General features: G+C 50.1%; 3 protein-coding genes across 3 annotated transcripts in view; 2 read left to right on the top strand and 1 right to left on the bottom strand.

The window, feature by feature from the left end:
* Positions 1-1,519: 1,519 nt before the first annotated feature.
* Positions 1,520-4,640, top strand: ADO (2-aminoethanethiol dioxygenase). The gene has a single exon (XM_071438617.1). It carries the CDS (start codon positions 1,573-1,575, stop codon positions 2,314-2,316), a length of 744 nt encoding a protein of 247 aa, XP_071294718.1. The 5' UTR covers positions 1,520-1,572; the 3' UTR covers positions 2,317-4,640.
* A 1,638-nt stretch (positions 4,641-6,278) lies between these two features.
* On the bottom strand, positions 6,279-8,969 carry EGR2 (early growth response 2). Its single transcript, XM_071438611.1, has 2 exons — positions 8,521-8,969; positions 6,279-8,186 (listed from the first exon to the last, which is right to left on the bottom strand). The coding sequence occupies exons 1-2, from the start codon at positions 8,696-8,698 to the stop codon at positions 6,979-6,981; spliced, it is 1,386 nt and encodes a 461-aa protein (XP_071294712.1). The 5' UTR covers positions 8,699-8,969; the 3' UTR covers positions 6,279-6,978.
* NRBF2 (nuclear receptor binding factor 2) overlaps positions 7,235-19,608 on the top strand; it is an 88,100-nt gene continuing 75,726 nt past the window's right edge. The window contains exon 1 of the mRNA XM_071438614.1: positions 7,235-7,335. The gene's annotated coding sequence lies outside the window, so the exon portion shown is untranslated. The remainder of the gene's footprint in view (positions 7,336-19,608) is intronic.

Below are 19,608 nucleotides of genomic sequence, written 5' to 3'. Positions count from 1 at the left end.
ATCAGTATTTCATCCTCTACTGTGCCATCACATGTCACAACACTTGTATTTCTGATTCATGTAGAGTATTTATCATTCACATGAGGGTGGTGAGACACTTCAACAGGTTGCCCAGAGATCCTGTGGATGCCCCATCCCTGGCAGTGTTCAAAGCCAGGTTTTATGGGGTCCTGAGCAATCTGATCTAGCAGGTGGCATCTCTGCCCATGGTGCTATGGTGCTATGTTCCAAGAATCAGATGATCTTTAAGGTCCCTTCCAACACAAAAAGTTCTGTGATAATGTGTAAGAATACTGTAAAGCCATGTGTAGCTTACTTAAGCTTAATGCATATCTTGTAACTTCAGTTTGCCTTTAATCAAGAAAATACATTGGTTTACCTGGTTTTAAAATGAAAAATTTTAACTTGGCAGGCTGCAGCCCCTGGAATCATATTTGATTATGTAATATCATTCAGCCGTTTCTCAGAACCTAGACCTACCATGGTACTTAAATGCTGCACACCCATGCAAGTAATTGAACTCCAGGTGGAATGAGCCTATATATTTCTTTGACCAGAGCCTAGCCTTGTTTAAAAAATCCCAGCACTAACAGGTTAACTTCTGACTTCAGAAGAAAGGATTTTTAGGCATGATCTGCTATGTACAGCCATGCCGCTTAGAAAGAAAGTAATAGAATTGTTGCCACAAATATACAAATTAAATAAAAACCTGGCAGAATAAATGCAGGACCCTTTTTGTACATTAGCCTGAAACAACCACATGCAGGCTCCACCAGGCAGGAGCTGAGCCAAAAGATTATCCATCCTTTCTGTTACACATGGATTCTCTGAGGATCGGCATCTGGAACTCTGTGTGCTCTTCGGTGTTCACCTGTGGTTAAAGATAACGAATTCAGACACAATCACACTCAGGAGTGACCATAAGGAGATGCATGAAGGACAGCACGTGCCGTACAGCACGACCTCGACCCAGCGCTGAAATGAGAGAGGCAGTGCCACAAAACTCAAATCTGATGAGTTTAACTAAATGGCATGGTTATATCAAGCAGTATGAATTGTCTATGGGCAGTTGCCATGCGCCCAGGACACCGCACCTGCACTACCTTGCTCAGCTTTACCTGGCTTAACTACAAGCCAAGTAACAAGTTGCTCTTGTGCTTCCTCAGCCCCCCACAGTGGTGGGGAGGAAACACATGGCGTGGGCAACTCACTGCCGTGGTTTCCCCGGCCCCAGCACAGCCCCCGGTCAGCCGTGCCAGAGCCCCGGGGAGCGGGACCCCTCAGCCCCTCAGCGGCCGCTCCCGCCGGCCCGTCTCCCCTCACGCCCGTCTCCCCTCAGCGCGCAATGGCAGCCGCCACAAGCTCTGGGAGCCAACCGGCCCCGCGGCCCCCCGCGCCCCCTCACCTCTGCTGCCCTCCTCCTCCTTCCTCCGCGCTCCCCAGCGGGGCCCCAGCCCGGACTACGAGCCCCGTGGTGCCCGGCGGCGGCGCGGCTGCGCGGCGGGCCGGGGGGGCGGTGGCGGAAGCGGAGCCGGGCCCCGCCCGCCGTGGCCGGGCCGGGCCGTTGCCGCCATGCCCCGGGACAACATGGCCTCCCTGATCCAGCGGGTGGCGCGGCAGGCGCGCATCACGTTCCGCAGCCCGGCGGGCCCAGCCTTCGGGGAGAACCTGCACCGCCTGCAGCAGCTGCTGGACGAGGTGCGCGCCGAGGACTTGCACTTGGCGCCGCGGGGGCCGTCGGCCGCGGCGGCGGCGCCTGGCGGGGGTCCGCCGTGGGCCGGCGTGGTGCCTCCCGTCAGCTACATGCACATCTGCGAGACGGAGAACTTCAGCATGGGCGTGTTTCTGCTGCGGAGCGGCGCCTGCATCCCGCTGCACGACCACCCGGGCATGAACGGCATGCTGAAGGTGCTGTACGGCACGCTGCGCATCGCCTGCATGGACACGCTGCCCGCCGGGGCGGCCGCCGCCGCCCCGCCGCCCCCCGCCGCTGGCGGCGGCCCGTGCCTGCGCGCCCTTTTCCGCTCCCGCCAGCACTACACGCCCGCCTCGCCGCCCTGCTTGCTCTCGCCGCACACCGACAACCTCCACCAAATCGACGCTGTGGACGGGCCTGCCGCCTTTCTCGACATCCTGGCGCCGCCCTACGACCCCCAGCACGGCCGGGACTGCCACTACTACCGGCTGCTGGAGGGGCCGCCGGCGGGCGCGGAGCCGCCCGCGCTGCCGCGGGAGGTGTGGCTGATGGAGACCGCGCAGGCCGCCGACTTCTGGTGCGGGGGCGAGCCCTACCCTGGGCCTCGCGTCTGCCTCTGAGTCGCCGCCGGCGGCCCGTGCCGGGCGGCGGCCGCTAGGGACGATGTGCGCTCGCCCCGCCGAGAGGGGAACCTGCCGCCCCCCGGCCGGCCGCTCCCCGAGCCCGGCGGACAGCAGCACCGCGGGGACGCGGTGTCCCGTGCTGGCTGGAGCTTCGCGGGAGCGCCGTGGGTCAGAGCCTTCCTCTGATCGCGGGCTTCGTGAGTCGGGGAAATAAAGCGCCAGAACGTGTTTATGCCCTTGGGGCCGATGTGCGGGAGCAGCATGATTAAGCTGCTCAGCTGAAGGGTCGGGGAAATATTCCAGCATCCTGTGTAAATAGTTAGAGCCACGCATCAGGGAGAGGGGTTCAGGCTTCAAAGGGACAGTAAATGCAATAAGAATTTTCACAGGGCACCCCGGCTTTTCCCAGTGGGGCTCCCTCTGCTTGAGCCAGCTGGCACCACGGGACCGGGGGACTGTATCCACTGAGTCTGGGAAGGGGGCTTGGTCTGGCTACAGCCTTTGGGGACTGTGTCCAGAGCGATTCTCAAGAAGAGCTGTACCCTACTAGTAAATAACAAATCCAGAACAACTTCTGAGCCAGGACATGCTCCTCCAGTAAATGCCAGTGATCAATCCCCAGAGCTGAAGTTAAGGAAATTACTGCTCCAAATGGACACTGTCAGGTTCAGAGTTATTTTTCAACAGTTCTTTTAAGTGTCATATACAAGATCTCACTATTGCAACTGAGAATTACTGAGTGCATCTATGCATACTTCCTTCAGCAAGAAGGAGACAGCTGCTGATTACCCTCGCTTGGAACCTCTAATGCAGCAGTGGCAGAAACTGGGCATCATAAGAGAAAAAACAACTATCCACTGTTGTGGAAGCTATTCTAGAAACATGGCGTATTTGCAAACCCTCAGTATACAGCAGCGCATACCTAGGTACTGATAAGATTTGACCTGATGTCTTCTCTTTAAAGCGTGGTCTGTGTTTTTATATGTGAACGCTTTGGGCTTTTGAAGCCTTGCAGTTTCCCTCTTTATACTATTTATAAAGACTACTTTTTCATAAGGCTTTTAAATAAACATAGAGTAGAAGAGACACCATGAATTTTGCCTTGCTATGATGGAAGCGGTCTGGAGATGCAGTTTGTCCACAGCAGGGGATGCAATCTTTCTAACACAGAAGAGAGTTTTTCTACAGGTGAAGTGCCCCATCTGTGCTGCAGGGACTGGTCTCGTGCCTGTTCATCCTATTGCACACTTCATACCACAAACCCAGGCCAGGGCAGCCTTGGCCATCTTAGTCCTGATTGAGAATTTGAGTAAGAAAACGCGACCTCCTAAGTGATGTACCAGCTGGCTCCAGAAATCATTTCACAACTAGCTTTACTTTTCTGTGTATTTATAAAAGCAGACTTGTTTTTCCTGTACAGTGGCTTGTATGTGTGAATTTTTAAATGATTCTGATATGGCATTGCTGCTTTTTTTTTTTCCTGGCCTGTGAAAGAATGAACATAATATACAGTGAGCATTATGCATGCATGGATTAATTCTTTTGCAAGGAAAAATTGGTAGAAATTATTTCAGGCAATTTCCATTTATTCTTTGAGCACTTAAAGGTGTCTGATATTTCTGCAGCTGGCTTACCTGTTTTTCTTGGAATTCCCCTGCAGCTTAGCATTAGTTAATGTTTAACAATTCTTGATCGAATGTAGTCATTAATTATAAGGCAATGCCTCCCTGTGTTACAGCCTGTTTCTACCTCTCTCCAAGCCTAACATAAGACAGTTATCCTTTTTCAGAAGTCCACAAAGAAGATAGCATGGTGCATGCAAACAGCTGTACTGGAAAAACAAACTGCAACAGCGAGCATTTTTTATATCCTATCTGCTCTATCCTCCCCTTAGGTCTTTGTGCTGAGTTTTTAATTTTTTTCCTCCATGTGTAAAACCTAGTCAAGACGTTTAGTGGGACAGTATTTAATGCATCTTTCTGAAGAGGACAGCATGGTCACACTGCAGAGCGCTGTTAACCATGGCAAAACCTTTTTTTCTTTTTTTTTCTTTTTTTTTTTTTAATTAAGGTGTTAGCATCAAAGTATTTAAAGCTGGAAAAATAGCAAAGAAAACCTGAGATGCATTTTTTAAAAAAGCCTCTTAGTGTAACTTTTTGCTTACTTACTAATTGAAACCTACTTCCTATGTTCTGGACATCTGTTAAGCGGAAGGTTTAAGTCTGTAATGCCATTCCTTCTCTCTGCAGTCTAGTTATTGTGTTTTCACAACAGCAAAATAATGTTATTGCTGAATTGTAGAATAAATACAGGATATCTCACCAGTGACCGGTCATTACTTTCCTTCACAAGTAAGACAGCCTTGAGCCAAACACGGTACCGAGCTCTGGTTTCTTTTGCCTGACAGTCCGAACAGTGGGACCGGCTTTTCCTTGGGAGGCGATGCTTAGCACTGGATTCTCAGCCCAGATCCTGCAGGCAAATCCAGGCACGTACACTATTGCTGCTTTTGAAGCTGGCCCTCAATGTAAGGCACACACAGGAGTGTAGGACCATTGATACTGTCCATGTGAGGTGCTCTTGTGGCCATACACTAATCACCAGCAGTTTCCTTAGTTCACCTCCTTTACGATTTCAGTGTTGTTCATATCATTTTTGCTTTTGATTTGGGTTTTAATTTTGTAGCATGGCTGGAGACAGTAGTTTGTACAGTGCAGGGGGAACCTTGGATTGTGTGTCTGGGTGGCTGAGATACCAATTTCACTCAAGATGCTCTGGCTGTGACCGAGCTGTGGTTATCCAAGGCTGTGGCGGTACCTGCAGAAGCCCAGCAGTTGAGGAGGCTGCAGCTTCTCTATGACATCCCTCCAGCAGCAGGCTGTGGTCTCTTGGGGGCCAGGACCACGTGGGAATAGGTGGCAAAACTGCAAACCAGGGTGCGAAGGCTTACTTGTGCTGCTAAGGTGGATGGCGGGGCAGTGAGTGCGGCTTCCCCTGCACAGGCTGGTCCATGCCCAACTTTAAAAGCTGTCTTGATTCAGAACCAGACACGTCACTTCAGCTCCCACGGAAAAGCAGCTGCCCCAAAAGCCGGCATGAGTTCCAGAAAATGGGAAGCAGGGATTTCTATCAGACAGAAAAAGCAGGTGCTGCTGGGGCTTTGCACTATGGGACCTAACACCTGGGCAAGCGGAGGCTGGGAACTACCGAGAAAGGACTTAACCCCTTCGCCCTGCTGTTCTGGGTTGTGGCATTAGTGATGTCCATCCTGCATAGCTCACTTCTGCAGTGCGGGCCGCACCAGGGATCTGCGTGGCAGAGGGGCAAGCCCGCGGGGCGCTTATGGCTCTGCACCGATGGCAGGATCCGAGGGTGGGCCGAGACCGGGATAGCATTTAAAAAAACATTAACCAAAATAAGTTTACAAGGAAAAAAAAAAAAGGCACGATATTGCGGCCATGTGGGTTCAGCAAAAACAGTCCGGCTGTGCCGCGGGGGTGAGCGCCGCCGCCCCGGGCCGCTGCGGAGCCCCCGAGCGCGGGCGCGGCGCCGCCCGCGCAGCCCCGCGCCGCCGGGAGCCGCTTCCCCCGAGCGGCGGCCGTCGGGGCGGCGGTACTCACTGTTCCGGAGCCCACTCGCGGAGGTTGCCTGGGGCGGATCGTAACCGCGGAACAAAACAGAATGAGTCAAAAAAAACCCACCCCGCTCCCTGGTTAATATTATCCCGTCTCTCGTCTCCGAGGGAAATTCCCGCGCCCAAAAGCGAGTGTTTGTACGCTGGGGCCGAGGCCGCAAGTTTTCCACGCCGAGGCTTTGCGGGGCGGTGCGGTGCGCCCATCGGACCCGGACCGGGCTGCCCCGCAGCCCTCCGCCGCCGGGACCCGGCGCGGGTCGGGGACGAGCGGGGGACAACCCCTCCCTGGGTCAGGCCAGGGAACCTACGGAAATAAAGATGTCAATTTAGCATAATTAAGAGATTTATTTGTCGTCTTTTATAAACTTTGTAAGCACCTACCCTATTGTCGAAAAGTTTATTTACAGAGTGGCCAGAAAGATAAAGATACCCCCCCCCTCTCCTTCCAGCCCCCGTTAGTGGTTGTGCATTATTCGTGTTACCTGCGGCGCACTGGGTGCCGGCCGACCACGGGCGCCGGTCCCAGCCCGAGTATTTACATCCTGTCCCAAGTCCTACTACAAACGGAACACTTTCAAGTCACCAAAAAGGAAAACAAAACCAAAACCCCAAACCAGTGCGTACAAAAATATAGTCTCTAAAAAAAAAAAAAAAAAAGAAATCCCAATATTAATAGGCAGAAATGTACAGCCATACTAAAACCAGGGAGGGAAAAACTTTCCGGTCTCGGTGTCGCCGCTGTCGTCGGAGCGGATCGGTAAGGCACCCCCCACATGCAGACAGGGGACCGGGCTCTACACCACACAAGGCACCAAGGACACCTCACCACGACGGCACTGCATGCATCCATCCTCCCGCCGCAGCCCCTATGTACACCCGCCGCTCCGGCCCGCTCCGGCCCGCCCCGGCCCGGGGGAGCCCCGCGGCGCCGCCAGGTGCTCGTCGCGCCCCGCCGGGCCCCGCTCCGCTCCGCGCCCGCCGCGCTCGGCGGCGGCTCCGCGCTGGGTCCTGCGCGTCCCGCGCCGTCAGGGCGTCCGCGTCCGCGCCGCGCAGGGGGCCAGGGCGGCCGTGCCGCTCCCGCCGCCGGGTTGCGGGCACCCACCGGCGGCGGCGGCGGCTCCTTTTCGTTCCTTCTGGCGCAGGTGAATCTTCGTGTGCCGCTTCCTTTCGTCGGAGCGGGCGAACTTCCTGCCGCAGAAGTCGCAGGCGAAGGGTTTCTCGCCGGTGTGCGTGCGAATGTGGGTGGTGAGGTGGTCGCTGCGGCTGAAGTTCCGCATGCAGATACGGCACTGGAAGGGCTTGTGGCCCGTGTGGATGCGGATGTGCCGGGTGAGCTCGTCGGAGCGGGAGAAGCGGCGGTCGCAGCCCTCGGCGGGGCACGGGTAGGGCCGTTCGTGGACCGGAGTCTTGCTGGGCCGGTTGGGGTACTTGCGGGGCCGCAGGATGGGCCGCAGCGGCAGGTGGTGCGGGCTGTAGGCGCCGGCGGGCAGCCGGGCGCCCGCACCCTCGCCCCCGCCGCTGCCGGGAGCGCTGCCGGGGGCGGCGCCCGCCGGGGGCGCCCCCATCGTGAAGTTGCGGATGGTGGAAAGCGGCGTGAGGGGCGGCGGGACGCGGAGCGAGTCGAGGGGGCAGGGGAAGGGCTTGCGGTCGGGGCCGGCGTGGAGCTCCCGCTGGCACTGGGGCGGCGGGAAGAAGCCTCCGTACTCGGGGATCATGGTGAAGAGCCCGCCGTCGGCCGCCGCCGCCTTCGGTGAGGGGTAGGAGGGCGGCGGGGGAAAAGGCAGTGCCCCGCCGCCGGCGGCGGGCAGGAAAGCTGAGGAGGGGTCTTGCGGGTACAGGTCACCGCAGCCCGAGTAGGGCGGCGGCGGAGGCGAGTAGAGATGCTCCAGGTCGGCTGGCTGGCCCTGTGCCATGGTGCAGCCGAGGGCCCCGGCCAGCGGGTTGGGGGAGGTGGCGGAGGCGGCGGTGGCCGAGGAGGCGGCGGAGGAGGCGGAGGAGGCGGCGGAGGAGGCGGCGGAGGAGGGCGTGCTGACCCCCTGCAGGATCCCCGCGCTCACGATGTTGATGATGCCCTCGGGGTAGCAACCGGCGCCAGGGTACTGCGGGTCGATGGAGAATTTGCCCATGTAGGTGAAGGTCTGATTGCGGGAAGCCGGAGCATTGGGGGCGAAGCCGCCACCGTAGGGCAGGTCCAGGGCCCGCTTGTCGCCCATGTCCACGTTGATCATGCCGTCTGGGGGGGCAAGGAGCAGGTCAGCCCTCCGCGCCGCCACCCGCCGGACGACCGGCACCGGTCCCAGCCACCGCCCGCCCCGGCCCAGCGCGGGGCTGCGGCGCGCACATGTTGCGCTCCGGATGCAGGGGGGCTCCGAGCCGACTGCAACTTTCCCCCCCGAGCTGGGTGCGGAGGTAGGGCTGCCGCGAAGGGGCGGCGGGGACCCGGCCGGGCGGCGGGAGAGCCCCGGAGAGGGTCCCGGCGCCCCGTCCCAGTCCGACCCCCGCCCGCCGCCCCGAGTCTCCGCCGCCCCGCCGCTGGCCCGGCCCGCACCTGCGAGAGCTCCGCTTACCTCCTGCCACACCGCTCATCTGGTCGAACGGCCCTGCCAGGTCGGCATTGGGGAAGATCGCGACCGAAGTTGGCAGCGCGGCGGAGATGTCATCCGCCGGGTAAATGCCCTCGGGGAGCTGGTGCACGAACCCACCGAGGGTCACCGGGATCTTGTCTACCGCCTTGGCGGTCATCATGGGGGCAGCGGGGCGGCCGGGGGAGCGGCGCTCCCGGCCGGCGGTGGGCACTCGGGGCGGGGAGGGGAGGGAGAGGAGGGGGCGCTTCCCCCTGCCTCCCACTACCAGCGCGGGGGGACGGCGGGGAGCCGGCGCGGCATGTGCGGGCGGGCGGCCGCCCCGTCGCGGCGGTGCGGTGCCCGCGGTGCCCCGGGAGCGCCGCGCTCCCGCCGCAGCTCGCGCTGGAGGACAAGTCTGGCGGTAACTATTTATGGGGGCCCCCTGAATGCCCGGGACGTCACTGCCCATATAAGGACTGAGGAACGGGGCCCGGCGGTCACGTGGGCGCCCGCGTGCGGGACCCGCCGGCCCGCGCCCGCCCCGACCCCCCCTCCCTGCGCACCCTCCGCGCCCCGCGGGGGCGGCCCCGACCCGCCCCGGCCCCGCTCGGCCCCCGCCGCCGCCCGCCGCGCCGCCCAGGGGGGTATTCCGGTGGCGGGGCCCTTGTCCTAAAAAGGCGAGGATCCGGCCCCGCCCCGCTTGCCCTTTTAGGGCTTGTTCCGGAAATTTTTAAAAGGTTCGGAAAAGCAGAGGAGGTCCCGGGGCCGCCCCGCCAGACCCCGCTCACTTTCTCAGCAGCTTGTAACCGCAAACCGGCGGCGGGTCAGGAAACAGCCGCATTCACGGAATAAAGCTTCTCCTTTGTCAAAGAAAAAGTAATTTTAAAAATTTTTTTTTTTTTCTTTCTGAATTACGGGTGGAAAGAGCCGCCGAACAGAGCGACTCGGCGGCGCTGCTTGTTTTGGAAAGTGTCTGATCTATATATACCGTCGCGAAAACGGAACCGCCTGCTCCGCCGTCGCTGGGTTGTTATTGTATCGGCGGGCACGAGCGAGGACGGGACGGGGAGGGGTGGCGGGGAGGGGGACAGGAGTGCCCCCCCACCTCGTTCCGTTCTGACCCTACCGCTCCCGCTTTGCTCAGTTCAACCTCGTGCTCCCACAGTTTCCATCCTCAGTAACATTTCCACCGCCGCTTTTGCTTTATTTCTCCGTGATCTCCTCCATAACGAGGGTATCAAACCAAAGAGTGCTTAAATTCTGGCTTTTTCTTTTTTTCCTCCAAAGTACTAAAAATAACCTCCCTTGTGCCTCCCTTCCCAGGAGAAGCCAATCTTTCATATGCTGTTCCCAAGCTTAGAGCTTGCAGCCCCTACATCTTCTTGCTGATGAGGGTGTCAGATGTAATTATTTTTGAAAGCTGTATCCCGTGTCACTAATCTCATTACTTGGGGATATTTCATCTCGTGGCTGTTTATTACTGCATTTAGGAAAGCAACTCTCACATATGGTCTATAGCGTGTGAGGCCCCTTTTCAATAGTCTGCAGTGAAAAAAACAACCCATTGACAACCCAAGCAGCAGCAAGACATGGCAACATATGAGAGATATTATGACAGTGCATTCCTGTTCCAAAGCAGCAAGCCAGAGAATACATAGGAAGGCTAAAAACTCTTCCCTTTCATTTTTAACTGCAGACACCAATGTTTACAGGTCTAACACATTACAGCCTATGCCATAGAAGAGGGGTGTGCTCCCTGTGGTGTATAGACTTACCTTCTGCCTTGGCTCCCAAGCACTGTCACGGTGTCTCTCTGGAACCTCTTCATCCATGCCACACCTCACATCCCAGCTGAGAAAGGCTCTTTCAGTTCCTCCAGATCACGGCCTTTGGTGATGCTCCAGGTTCGTTACTTGTTCAGGCACCACAGAGTCCAGATTAGACAGCAGCATCCCTGGAAAAATAAAGGTTTTAGGGGCATTTGCTAACGAATAGTAGGCATAAAGCTAGATATTTGCCTTGATCAGGGAAGTATGCACAGTAATTAGTAAATATGTAACAGTGGTTTTTAACATAAATTTTTGTTACCAGTCCTCTCTAGCACTTAATGTACAGCCAATACAGTTTGACATATGAGATTTAGTTGAAAGCAAGCTTTCAGTGGGATTCTAGATATTTTCATTTAAAAAACCATCTCAATTTAAAAGTAAAATTTAAAAGTGTGACAGAGAGACAGGTTCTGGGAAATCTGACTGAGAAGTAGGAGCAATTGTATTGTACCTTTCTGTTACAGCTGAGCTATAATTGGTCTAATCGTTACTATGAAAGAACAAAATATTGGAATCTGTTGTGCAGTGGGGTGAGTTACTTTACATGAATTTGAGAAACAGTAACTCCAAGTGCAGTATCCTCCTTTACTGCAAAACATTGCAGATATCTCAGATTTAGGGCTTATCAATAGTCTACATCATCTTGTAATAATTCAAAATACCATATGCCAACGGATAACACTAAATCATACTGCACACAGAAGAAAGGAGAACCAAGGTTTCACACCCCACCTTAATCCCCCCATGAATCAACTCTAGCTTTGAACTAACTTGGCTAATTTAATGTTCTTCCACTATGGAAAAGGATTGAATGAAAGACCGACACAAAATTTAACTTCACCTGAGGAATACTACTGTAGTTGACTTGGCTGGTTAATTTTAAAAGGTTTCTTAAGAATGGAATAAATTTCCAGGGACAATCAAATCACTTGACATCTTTCAATGGGGGCTTTGTCTCAATGGCAGCAGGATCTGGTGTGGGGCAAGATGGAAGCATACTTAATGCTCAGTTTCAGGAAGTTGTTGACAGATGAAACTCAAATGTTTCTGGGCCCTTTTCAGATATCCTTGCTGTATTGCTTTGCATGTGCTTTGTACCTTTGATCTCCATTTGGCTGATTACAGCAGACTCTGAGGGTTGGACTGTCCAGCTCACACTGATGTCAGTGGCCCTTACATACAGAAATATCCTACTGATTTCTGTGGTTCCTGTAAACAATGTGGCTTCATATGACAGACAGATTATTGGTGAAAATTTCCAAATTCCCAATCACACCAAGAGCCTTGAATATGCATGACCTCTTAGTGGATATAGCAGTGCTTGAGGATGGTTCAGAGCTGAAAGGCAGAACTTCTCTCCTACTCCCAACTTCTTTGAAACCAGGCCCCTTTGGATTTACTGTACTTGCTCTTTTAACAAGCTGCTAGCTGACATTGCACTGGGGGTATATTTTCCTGCAGTCATTCTCTTACATCAGTACCTGAGATAGCAATTGTAGAAATAAAATCATCTTTGCCTCTGTACCTGAGTTGAGAGTGGCTGAGGAAGGAAAGGCAGTTTATCATCTGTGGAGCTGGCAACACATTTAACCAGCTTAGCATCACACATTTGAGTCATCTCTCCAGGGGGTTACTATGCTTTTGCAGCAAAACTCACCCGACCTCCTGTGCTAAAAGGCCTGCATGGGAAACACACCCTGCAGCTTCCACTCTGCATCCTGCTGCTTTCAGGAGGGTTAAGGTGGCCCCAGCTCAGCAGGTGCCCTAGGGAGTAGGAACTCATTTGGGAACAGGGAGTTGTTTACAGGTTGGAGATGAATGAGCCTAACAACAGCAAAGAATGTCTGTCCTAAATCTGGAATAGATACATTTTGGGGTTGGTGGGTTTTTAATGTTTCATGTAAAAGAGAAAATCTTCTCTCCAAAGCTGAATTTCAGAGTTTCCTAAATTTACCCCCTTTCACCGGAAAAAGATTTGTCATGTCCTCACAGGAAGAAATGCTTGTTTACTGTTTCACCTTCTGTTTTGGCCACGGCTGTCTGCTGGATTCCCAGGCTGCTGGCAAAAGCCACTTCCCTTCAGTCTGCCCTGCCTGCCCCTCACAGGCCTGATATAGGCTCTTAGTCTGCACTGGCCAGTCACCAAAACCTGGAATCCAGCCAGGGAAACCTGCTGTAAACATGAGCTTACAGAAAACATCTGGCTGGCTGCTGGCATGCTAGGGGAAGGGGATGGTTAAGGAGCAGAGAAGGCATCCCAGTCTACCCTTAATTACAGTACCTTGAAACCACTCTGTGGTTTTCAGCCAAGGCTGCTTGTTGTCTTAGGATGAGTGCCTGTAAATTTGAAATAAGTAAATAACTTTCTTGTGAGTCCTTGGCTTAGGATAGCAGTAGCAACATTCTGAAGGGTTATTTAAATGTCAATAACTTTTTCTAATTCGGGCTATAGGAATTAAATAAACCCATGTGGAATCAATAAACTACTACTTTAAGTTCGTGTGGCTGTGAACAAGTATGTGTGACAGAGAAAACTTCCAGTTAAATAAAAGCAACAACAAACTTGTTTGCTCAAAACTTATTCCTGTTATTAAATACATAGAACATTTCCTGGACGTTCCTGTACACGCTTTCCAGCATATGTATAAAATCCGTGCTCCTACTTCCACTGACCCCATGAGTTTCCCACGGAACGCCCGAGGGAACGGCTGCTCCCGCCGCTGTCAGGAGGGGAGCGGGGAGCGTGTGCGGCTCCACTGCCCTCTCCTGGGGAAAGGCGCTCCCGGGAGCCAGCGAGGACACAGCAGCAGAGCGAAGAGCGATGTTCTGGGCTGAGTTCTGCTGCTCTTTCACCGTATAACAGCACCCCTAAAGGTTTTCATCACACTCGTGCTATCTATAGAGAGACTCTAGCCCTATTGAGTCAGAGATCCCGGCCACAGCTGTGAGCCCCACAACCCCAACAGTGTCGATGTGTGAAGTGTTTGGAGCAAACCACAAGAGCGGCATCCCTGCTGAAAGGCTAAAATATCAGCTCTGCATGCTGCTTGCTGGGGGGACAAAGAAGAAAAAAAAAAAGAAAAAAAAGAAAAGAAAAAAAAGTTGCTTTCTCAACTGTGAAAATTGCTGGGATACACATGTCATTTATGAGACAAGACTCAAAATAATGACAACTTTGTTTCTAAATAGTGATAGTCTGCCTGCAAAGCTGTACTTTCCAGTCCTTTCTTCTGAAACTAGTTCCACTTACCCTTGTATTTCCTGCTCCAGTGTGCCTCCTGTGTTTTGTGTAAATACTGCCTTGTCCCATGGCTGGGCCTTCAGTCCAGAGAGAGACTGATTGAGCACGTGCCTTCATGATGCAAGTGGTCTTCTTTCTTGAAGGACTGAAATAAAACAAGTGTAGCAAGAGTCACATTTTCAATTCTCTTGGTCCCATCACCTAGTGTTTGAGTGCTTAGAAAGCCTGTCAGAAGGGTTTCTGGACATATTCAGTTTATAGGAAACAGTGTCTTCAGCACTGGCCATACCTTTTTATCCTCAAGTGATGTGTAAAGTCAGGTATAACATCTCTCTCCAGCAAACCAAGAGGGAAAACAAACTTCTAACATCATTTTCCAAGCAGTCTTTTCTTGCAAAGAGATTGAGAAGAGCTCTGTGGGGTGTTTCCCAGAAACTTCCCATCCCTCCAAGGAAGCTGGAGCCACTTACATGACTTCTAAATTTCCAAGCACTCGTTTGCATTTGCTCTATGTGCCACTTCTCAAAACCTGTTTCCATTTATGTGTCATTTCTCTGTGTTTTTGTCTTAAAGAAGTTTGCCTTCAGCCTTGGAAAACATTCAGCTCTTTGCTCTGGGTAAGTCAATCTGTGTGGTTCTGCCTTTTCCTTACTTTTTATCAGCATTTATTTTCTGCTCCTGAGGGTATGTCTACATGTTCTAGTTTCACCAGAAGACCATCCTGACTGTGAATTCTTTAGGACACAGGGATTCAGATTCATTTTCAGCAAAGTTACCCAATGGATGGCTTTCTGTCAGAACAGACAGAAAATTTTATTGCAGCAGAGAATTAAACAAACAAACAAACAAACACCCACCCCCCCATGAGATTAAAATAAGCAACATGTTTTGTTTTAACATTTCTAGGGCCAGATTTTTAAGTGGCATAAGTTAGCTTGAGTTTTCTGATCATGTAACCCCTACAATCTGAGTGAATAAAAAAAATGGACATGATTTTATTTACAGTTTGGTTTCTTTTCAAGGCTAAAACTCCTGAGGGCAGGCATAGTCCTTTTCATCCTATATTTGGGCTGCTTCCACCTGTTTCACAGGAGTTTGTTGCTATCTTTGATTTGTTTTCTCTGCTGTGATATACTGTCCTTGTTCTTTCACCTCCCTTCTCATTCATGTCTCTCTCTACTCCCTTGTCCAACCTTTTCAGCTCTCTTTTCCCTCTTCTTCCTGCTGTCTTTCCTCTTCCTTGGTAGTTCCTTTCCTTCCCCCTTATCTAAGCAATTGCTGCCAACATCTATATTTGGAATAGAGTGGGAACAAGCTATTCTTGTGACTTTACTTTGAAATAACTGAGAGGAGCAGATGATTTTCTTTGAATAAATAGAGGATACATTGAGAAGACAGGCTAGTAAAGTCAAAACAGCATCATTAGGGAATACCTGCCCAGCAGGTTCATTTTTCCCAACTCTCAGGATAACTTAATCAAGTGTTAGTTCTTGTTTGCTGTGTTGTAGCTTTAAATCCTCCCTTAGTGCATAGTTCCTCTCTCCAGGTTAGTAACCTGAGGTGCTAACAGAGATCTAGCTCATCACCACAATGTCTGGGCTCTCAGACATCAAGAGGAATGACTGCCGCCTAAAATCAAATGCCAAAATTAGATGAACCTGGTTATATACTTGTTTAACACCTGAACTCAATGCCATTGCAGTTCCTGGTGTAGGCACAGGGTACTGTTATGGAGTCCCACTTATATGGGCTAGCACAGAAATATGTTGGGAAGAACAATTTCCTATCGTGCAATTTGATTTCTTCATGTCTTCTCACATTAACTCCTTTTCATCACCAACTGTTCCTCATCCCCCCTGCCATTTAAACTGCTGTAAGCAACACATTAACAAAGCCAGCAAGAAACAGAGCCACCCGAACAGGGCAGCACAGAATGTATTTCTCCCTATCTCCCATATTTCTGTGTTTATACAATTAACTCCCACACTGGCAGATCAAACAAGAAATTAGGCCAAATAAGAAAATCAGCATCAAGGCTTAGCTTGTGCCATAGAAAGACCCAAGTCTATTTGTCTACTCCCAAGTGAAGCTGGTTCTATTAGAACTCTACTCCTGCAATGTGTTTGTGTGTCAAACAGCTTCATAGAGGGAAAGATACATGAAATTAAATGCAGAAAAATGCAAAGACAAGATCTTTCCTTACAAATTAAGCACACAAAGGAGAGATTGCTATTAATGTTAGACAAGAAACTAGAAAAAAGTAATTCTTCTACCCATTGATGATTCCTGGCATTTTATAAATGTTCCAGCCAACAGAAATGGTCATTCTGACTTGGTACTTCAGCAGTTGTGTCTGTAATAATTGTTAATGAGCTCAGTTTGCCTACAGAATATAAGTCAATACCAGTATCTTAGGAAGGCAAGGCTGACAGAACTCTAATGCTTTCTACCAGACTAATATAAAAACAGATCAGTCTTCAAGCAAACAGATTCTTTTCCATGTTCACACTACTACTACTGCCACCACACTGCAGATCTTGAATGTGCAGTGTAGATCAACAGCAAACAGCCTAAGCAAAGGGAAAAATGAATGACCCAAGCTAAGAAGCAACATCTTCTTTCAGCATTAGCAGCAATTCCCAGGAGAGATTGCCAAGTGTGTATGGGCTTCTGTCCCTTAAAACTGAGCACAAGGGAATTGGTGCACACAGAAATAACAAGGTAATAACAATTTCATACTGAATTAAGTGCATGTGCAATGGTTAAGTGCATTTGATCAGTATTAGATGAGTTTTTGTAATTTTGTGCTGCCATAGAAAGCACATATGTTTTATTTATGTGTTTCCAACCTGAGGACAAATGAGCTTTGGCATATTTAGAGAGCACTAGTAAAAATGGTGAACTCAGAGTACCCTCCCAGTTACCCCTGTGCTATCTCTACCATGCTGGCAACTTGCAGCTTTCCTCTCAGTCCCCTTGATTCCACATGCTCAGCTGAATAAAAACTGCAAAGAGCATCTGAAAAATAATCTTTAGTTTAAGGCTCACAGGGCATTAAGGGCACAGACCTGGGCCAGTTTACTGAAGAGGTAGTTAGCCCACAGCTGTACAGCCACCAACAAGTGTGCTTCACTGGCCCAGGGACCAGAAACTGCTTCCCAGGCTCTCAGGGGTGCCAATGTGTCTTTGATTTTTGTTATTGAGCAGATAAAGGATATAACTATGGCTTGGTTGTACTTAAGCCATAACTAAACCCCACTGAGATGTGCATCCCAACCTCCCTGGTCTGCACAAGCTGAGAAAATGAGCATTTTCTGAGCCTTTCTACCACCACTCAGATTGGAGGGAATTTTTGTACCCAGGGTTAGAGTCCTTGCCCATGGTATGTGATGTGCTGGTTTCAGTCCTCCTTTCTGCCTAAAAGCATCTCAGCCCATTTCTTAAGTCTCACAGGATAGCACCCAAAACCATGTTTCAGAGTCACTCTCAGTGCCTCCTCATGTCTTTATGATTAAGGCTTTGGTTTTATGTGAAGTGAGCCAGCTGCACTGTCTTCATACTGGGGGTCAGGGTACTTGCCTGGAGAAGAGCTGAGATCCAACAGGAAGACAGAGCTTGTGTTCCAATTTCTGCACTCCAGTGTGGTGCAGGTCACGAGGAGCCAACAGGCTGTGCATCTGTGGAAAGGTGAATGAGAAAACTCTAAGTGCTGCATTACAAGTAGTTAAAACCACAACCTTTCCTTTTCCACAACCTGCAAGCACTCTCCAGGCATCCAAGGATGGACAATAATTGTTGCCATACTCACACCCCAGCCCCCAGAAGGACAAAGGAAAAGGTGTGAAGAAAGAGCTGCTCCACACAGATGATGTGTTTCACCTTAACTCATAAGAGATATCAAGGAACAGGAAGTATTCACCTGGGATGTACAATAGAATCTCCTTAAAGCTAGGCTGAATAATCATAGAAACACAGAATCAAAGAATCAACTAGGTTGGGAAAGACCTTGGAGACGATCAATTCCAACCTGTAATAATAACCTATGCTCATAACCACATTATATTCCATGCTGTGATTGAGGACAGTGCTTGTGCTGGAGCTCACTAAAAACACCATCTCTGCCACATGCCTGGACAGCCTGACCAGGCCTGCCATGGACTTTGCAGACTTTTTGATAAGCACAATTATTGAAACACAATTTAAAGTTGACAACGTGTCTAAAAACACACACAATGTCAGAGGAGGAATGAAATGTTGCTTCCCCCTCCTTCCCCAAACTCATTACAGGCTAAGGAAAAATAATGTATGGAGAATAATACTTCACCATCTAAAGAGTTTTTCTGGTTTCTAAATCTAGTGAAGAGTCATTGTATATTTTGACAGAAAAATGGATCAAAATAATAAAGTGAATACAAAATTATATTGCTGTCAATAATTTAATTTACACAAAATAGCACTGTGACATGGTAATTGTTATATATGATGCAGCATTCAGTATAATATTTGGAGAATGCATTATAGAAAGTCAACATTTAACTACTAAAATCAACTTACATAATCAAAGCTGTCAGAGAATCTTTACAGTTTTATATTAATTTGAATGTAATTTACTATAGAGGTGTCATTCTTAGAGGTGCTTACAATAGTTAATGATCTCTGCATTTCCATTATAAAATCCTATTTTCAAAGGTTCATCACTTGGTCTTAAGAACACTGAACCCTCCGGCACATTTTCTTTTTCCTTACAAAAACTCTGTTAGTTTAAACTTTTCTCTCAGAGTAGATAGTGTGGTTGCTTTCCAAATTAATTTTGAGGATTTGCTAATTTGCTGCTTGCCACCCCAGGATCTCAGAAAAAAGAAGGGTTCTTTACAGAAGAAGTCATTACAGTTACATATTCTTCTTCCATTTTCCTGAGCATGTTACCCATCAGACCATTTTTCTTGCTGAAATGTCTGGCTTCCAATATTGCATCACCTTCTCCATCATTCCTTCCCTCTTTCCCGTTTTGCTGGCTTTAAGCTTTCTTCCAGGTCCTTCTCCTCATCTCAGACTTTGACTCCCAGCTCTGTTCTGTGTCTTCTCACAGATGTCCCCATTTATGCTGGCATCTGCTGCTTCCATGGCATGTGGCAGTCCATGGGCTCTCCTGGCTGCAGCTGAATTTTCTCCCAGTTTTTCTTAGCTACACACCTGTCAGCCTCACACCTTTTTTCAAGCTGCAACCAGAATTCACTTTTCCAACCTATTCTAAGTCCAACAATTAGTTTTGTTCTAGCAAGTACTTTCTCTCCCTAATCTTTCAGGCTTGATTCCTATCAGACTTTTGCCATCAACCCACCCAGACCTGCTCTGTTGGTCGGTTGGTGATTTCCAGTTTGCCAGCCACAGGAACTGTGCAGCCCTGAGGCATTAAAGTTGTTTTCCCCTGCCCCAGGCTTTCTGCCCAGGGGGTAGGACATTGCAAATCAACTGCCCACAAATACCTTGTGCAGGTCATTTCCAAAACCAGAATTTGAAAGGCAGATTGTCAAAACAAACCTATTACCCATAGTAAAACTGAAACCAATAATTACCTTACTTTGGTTGACCTGCTCTGGTTCATGGGTCTGGTTTTCCCAAATCCTCCTCAAATTCACTTATTTTTCATCCATGTCACCTAGCTGTCATAGATCCCCTAGCTTTCTGCAACCTCAGTCTTATTAGACCAGACCCAACATGCACAACTGCATCCAAAATCCAAATTATTATTACCATGTAAGAATTTGGATTTACATGGATGTAATTTTGTCACTTACACAGGATCTCTTTATTTTCTCCACAAGGAGAAGAGCTTTTAAAAATATTTAGGATGTTCTATTCTAGCCATTCAGTCTTCTTATAGCCACTTTTTTCCTTTGCCCACACTTACCCAAAATGCTTCCTTCCTTTTTTCCATTGGTGTAATTTCTGTGTTTGAAAAAAATGAATATATTAATTTCTAATAATTCAGTGATGGAATAAGATGGAAATCTCCTTTCC

The sequence above is a fragment of the Agelaius tricolor genome, unplaced genomic scaffold, assembly GCF_023055355.1.
Source record: "Agelaius tricolor isolate 1412-34295 unplaced genomic scaffold, bAgeTri1.0.p SCAF_13, whole genome shotgun sequence".
Lineage (NCBI taxonomy): Eukaryota > Metazoa > Chordata > Aves > Passeriformes > Icteridae > Agelaius > Agelaius tricolor.
The sequence above is the reverse complement of the archived record's forward strand: the minus strand, read 5'-3'. Positions and strand labels throughout refer to the sequence as shown.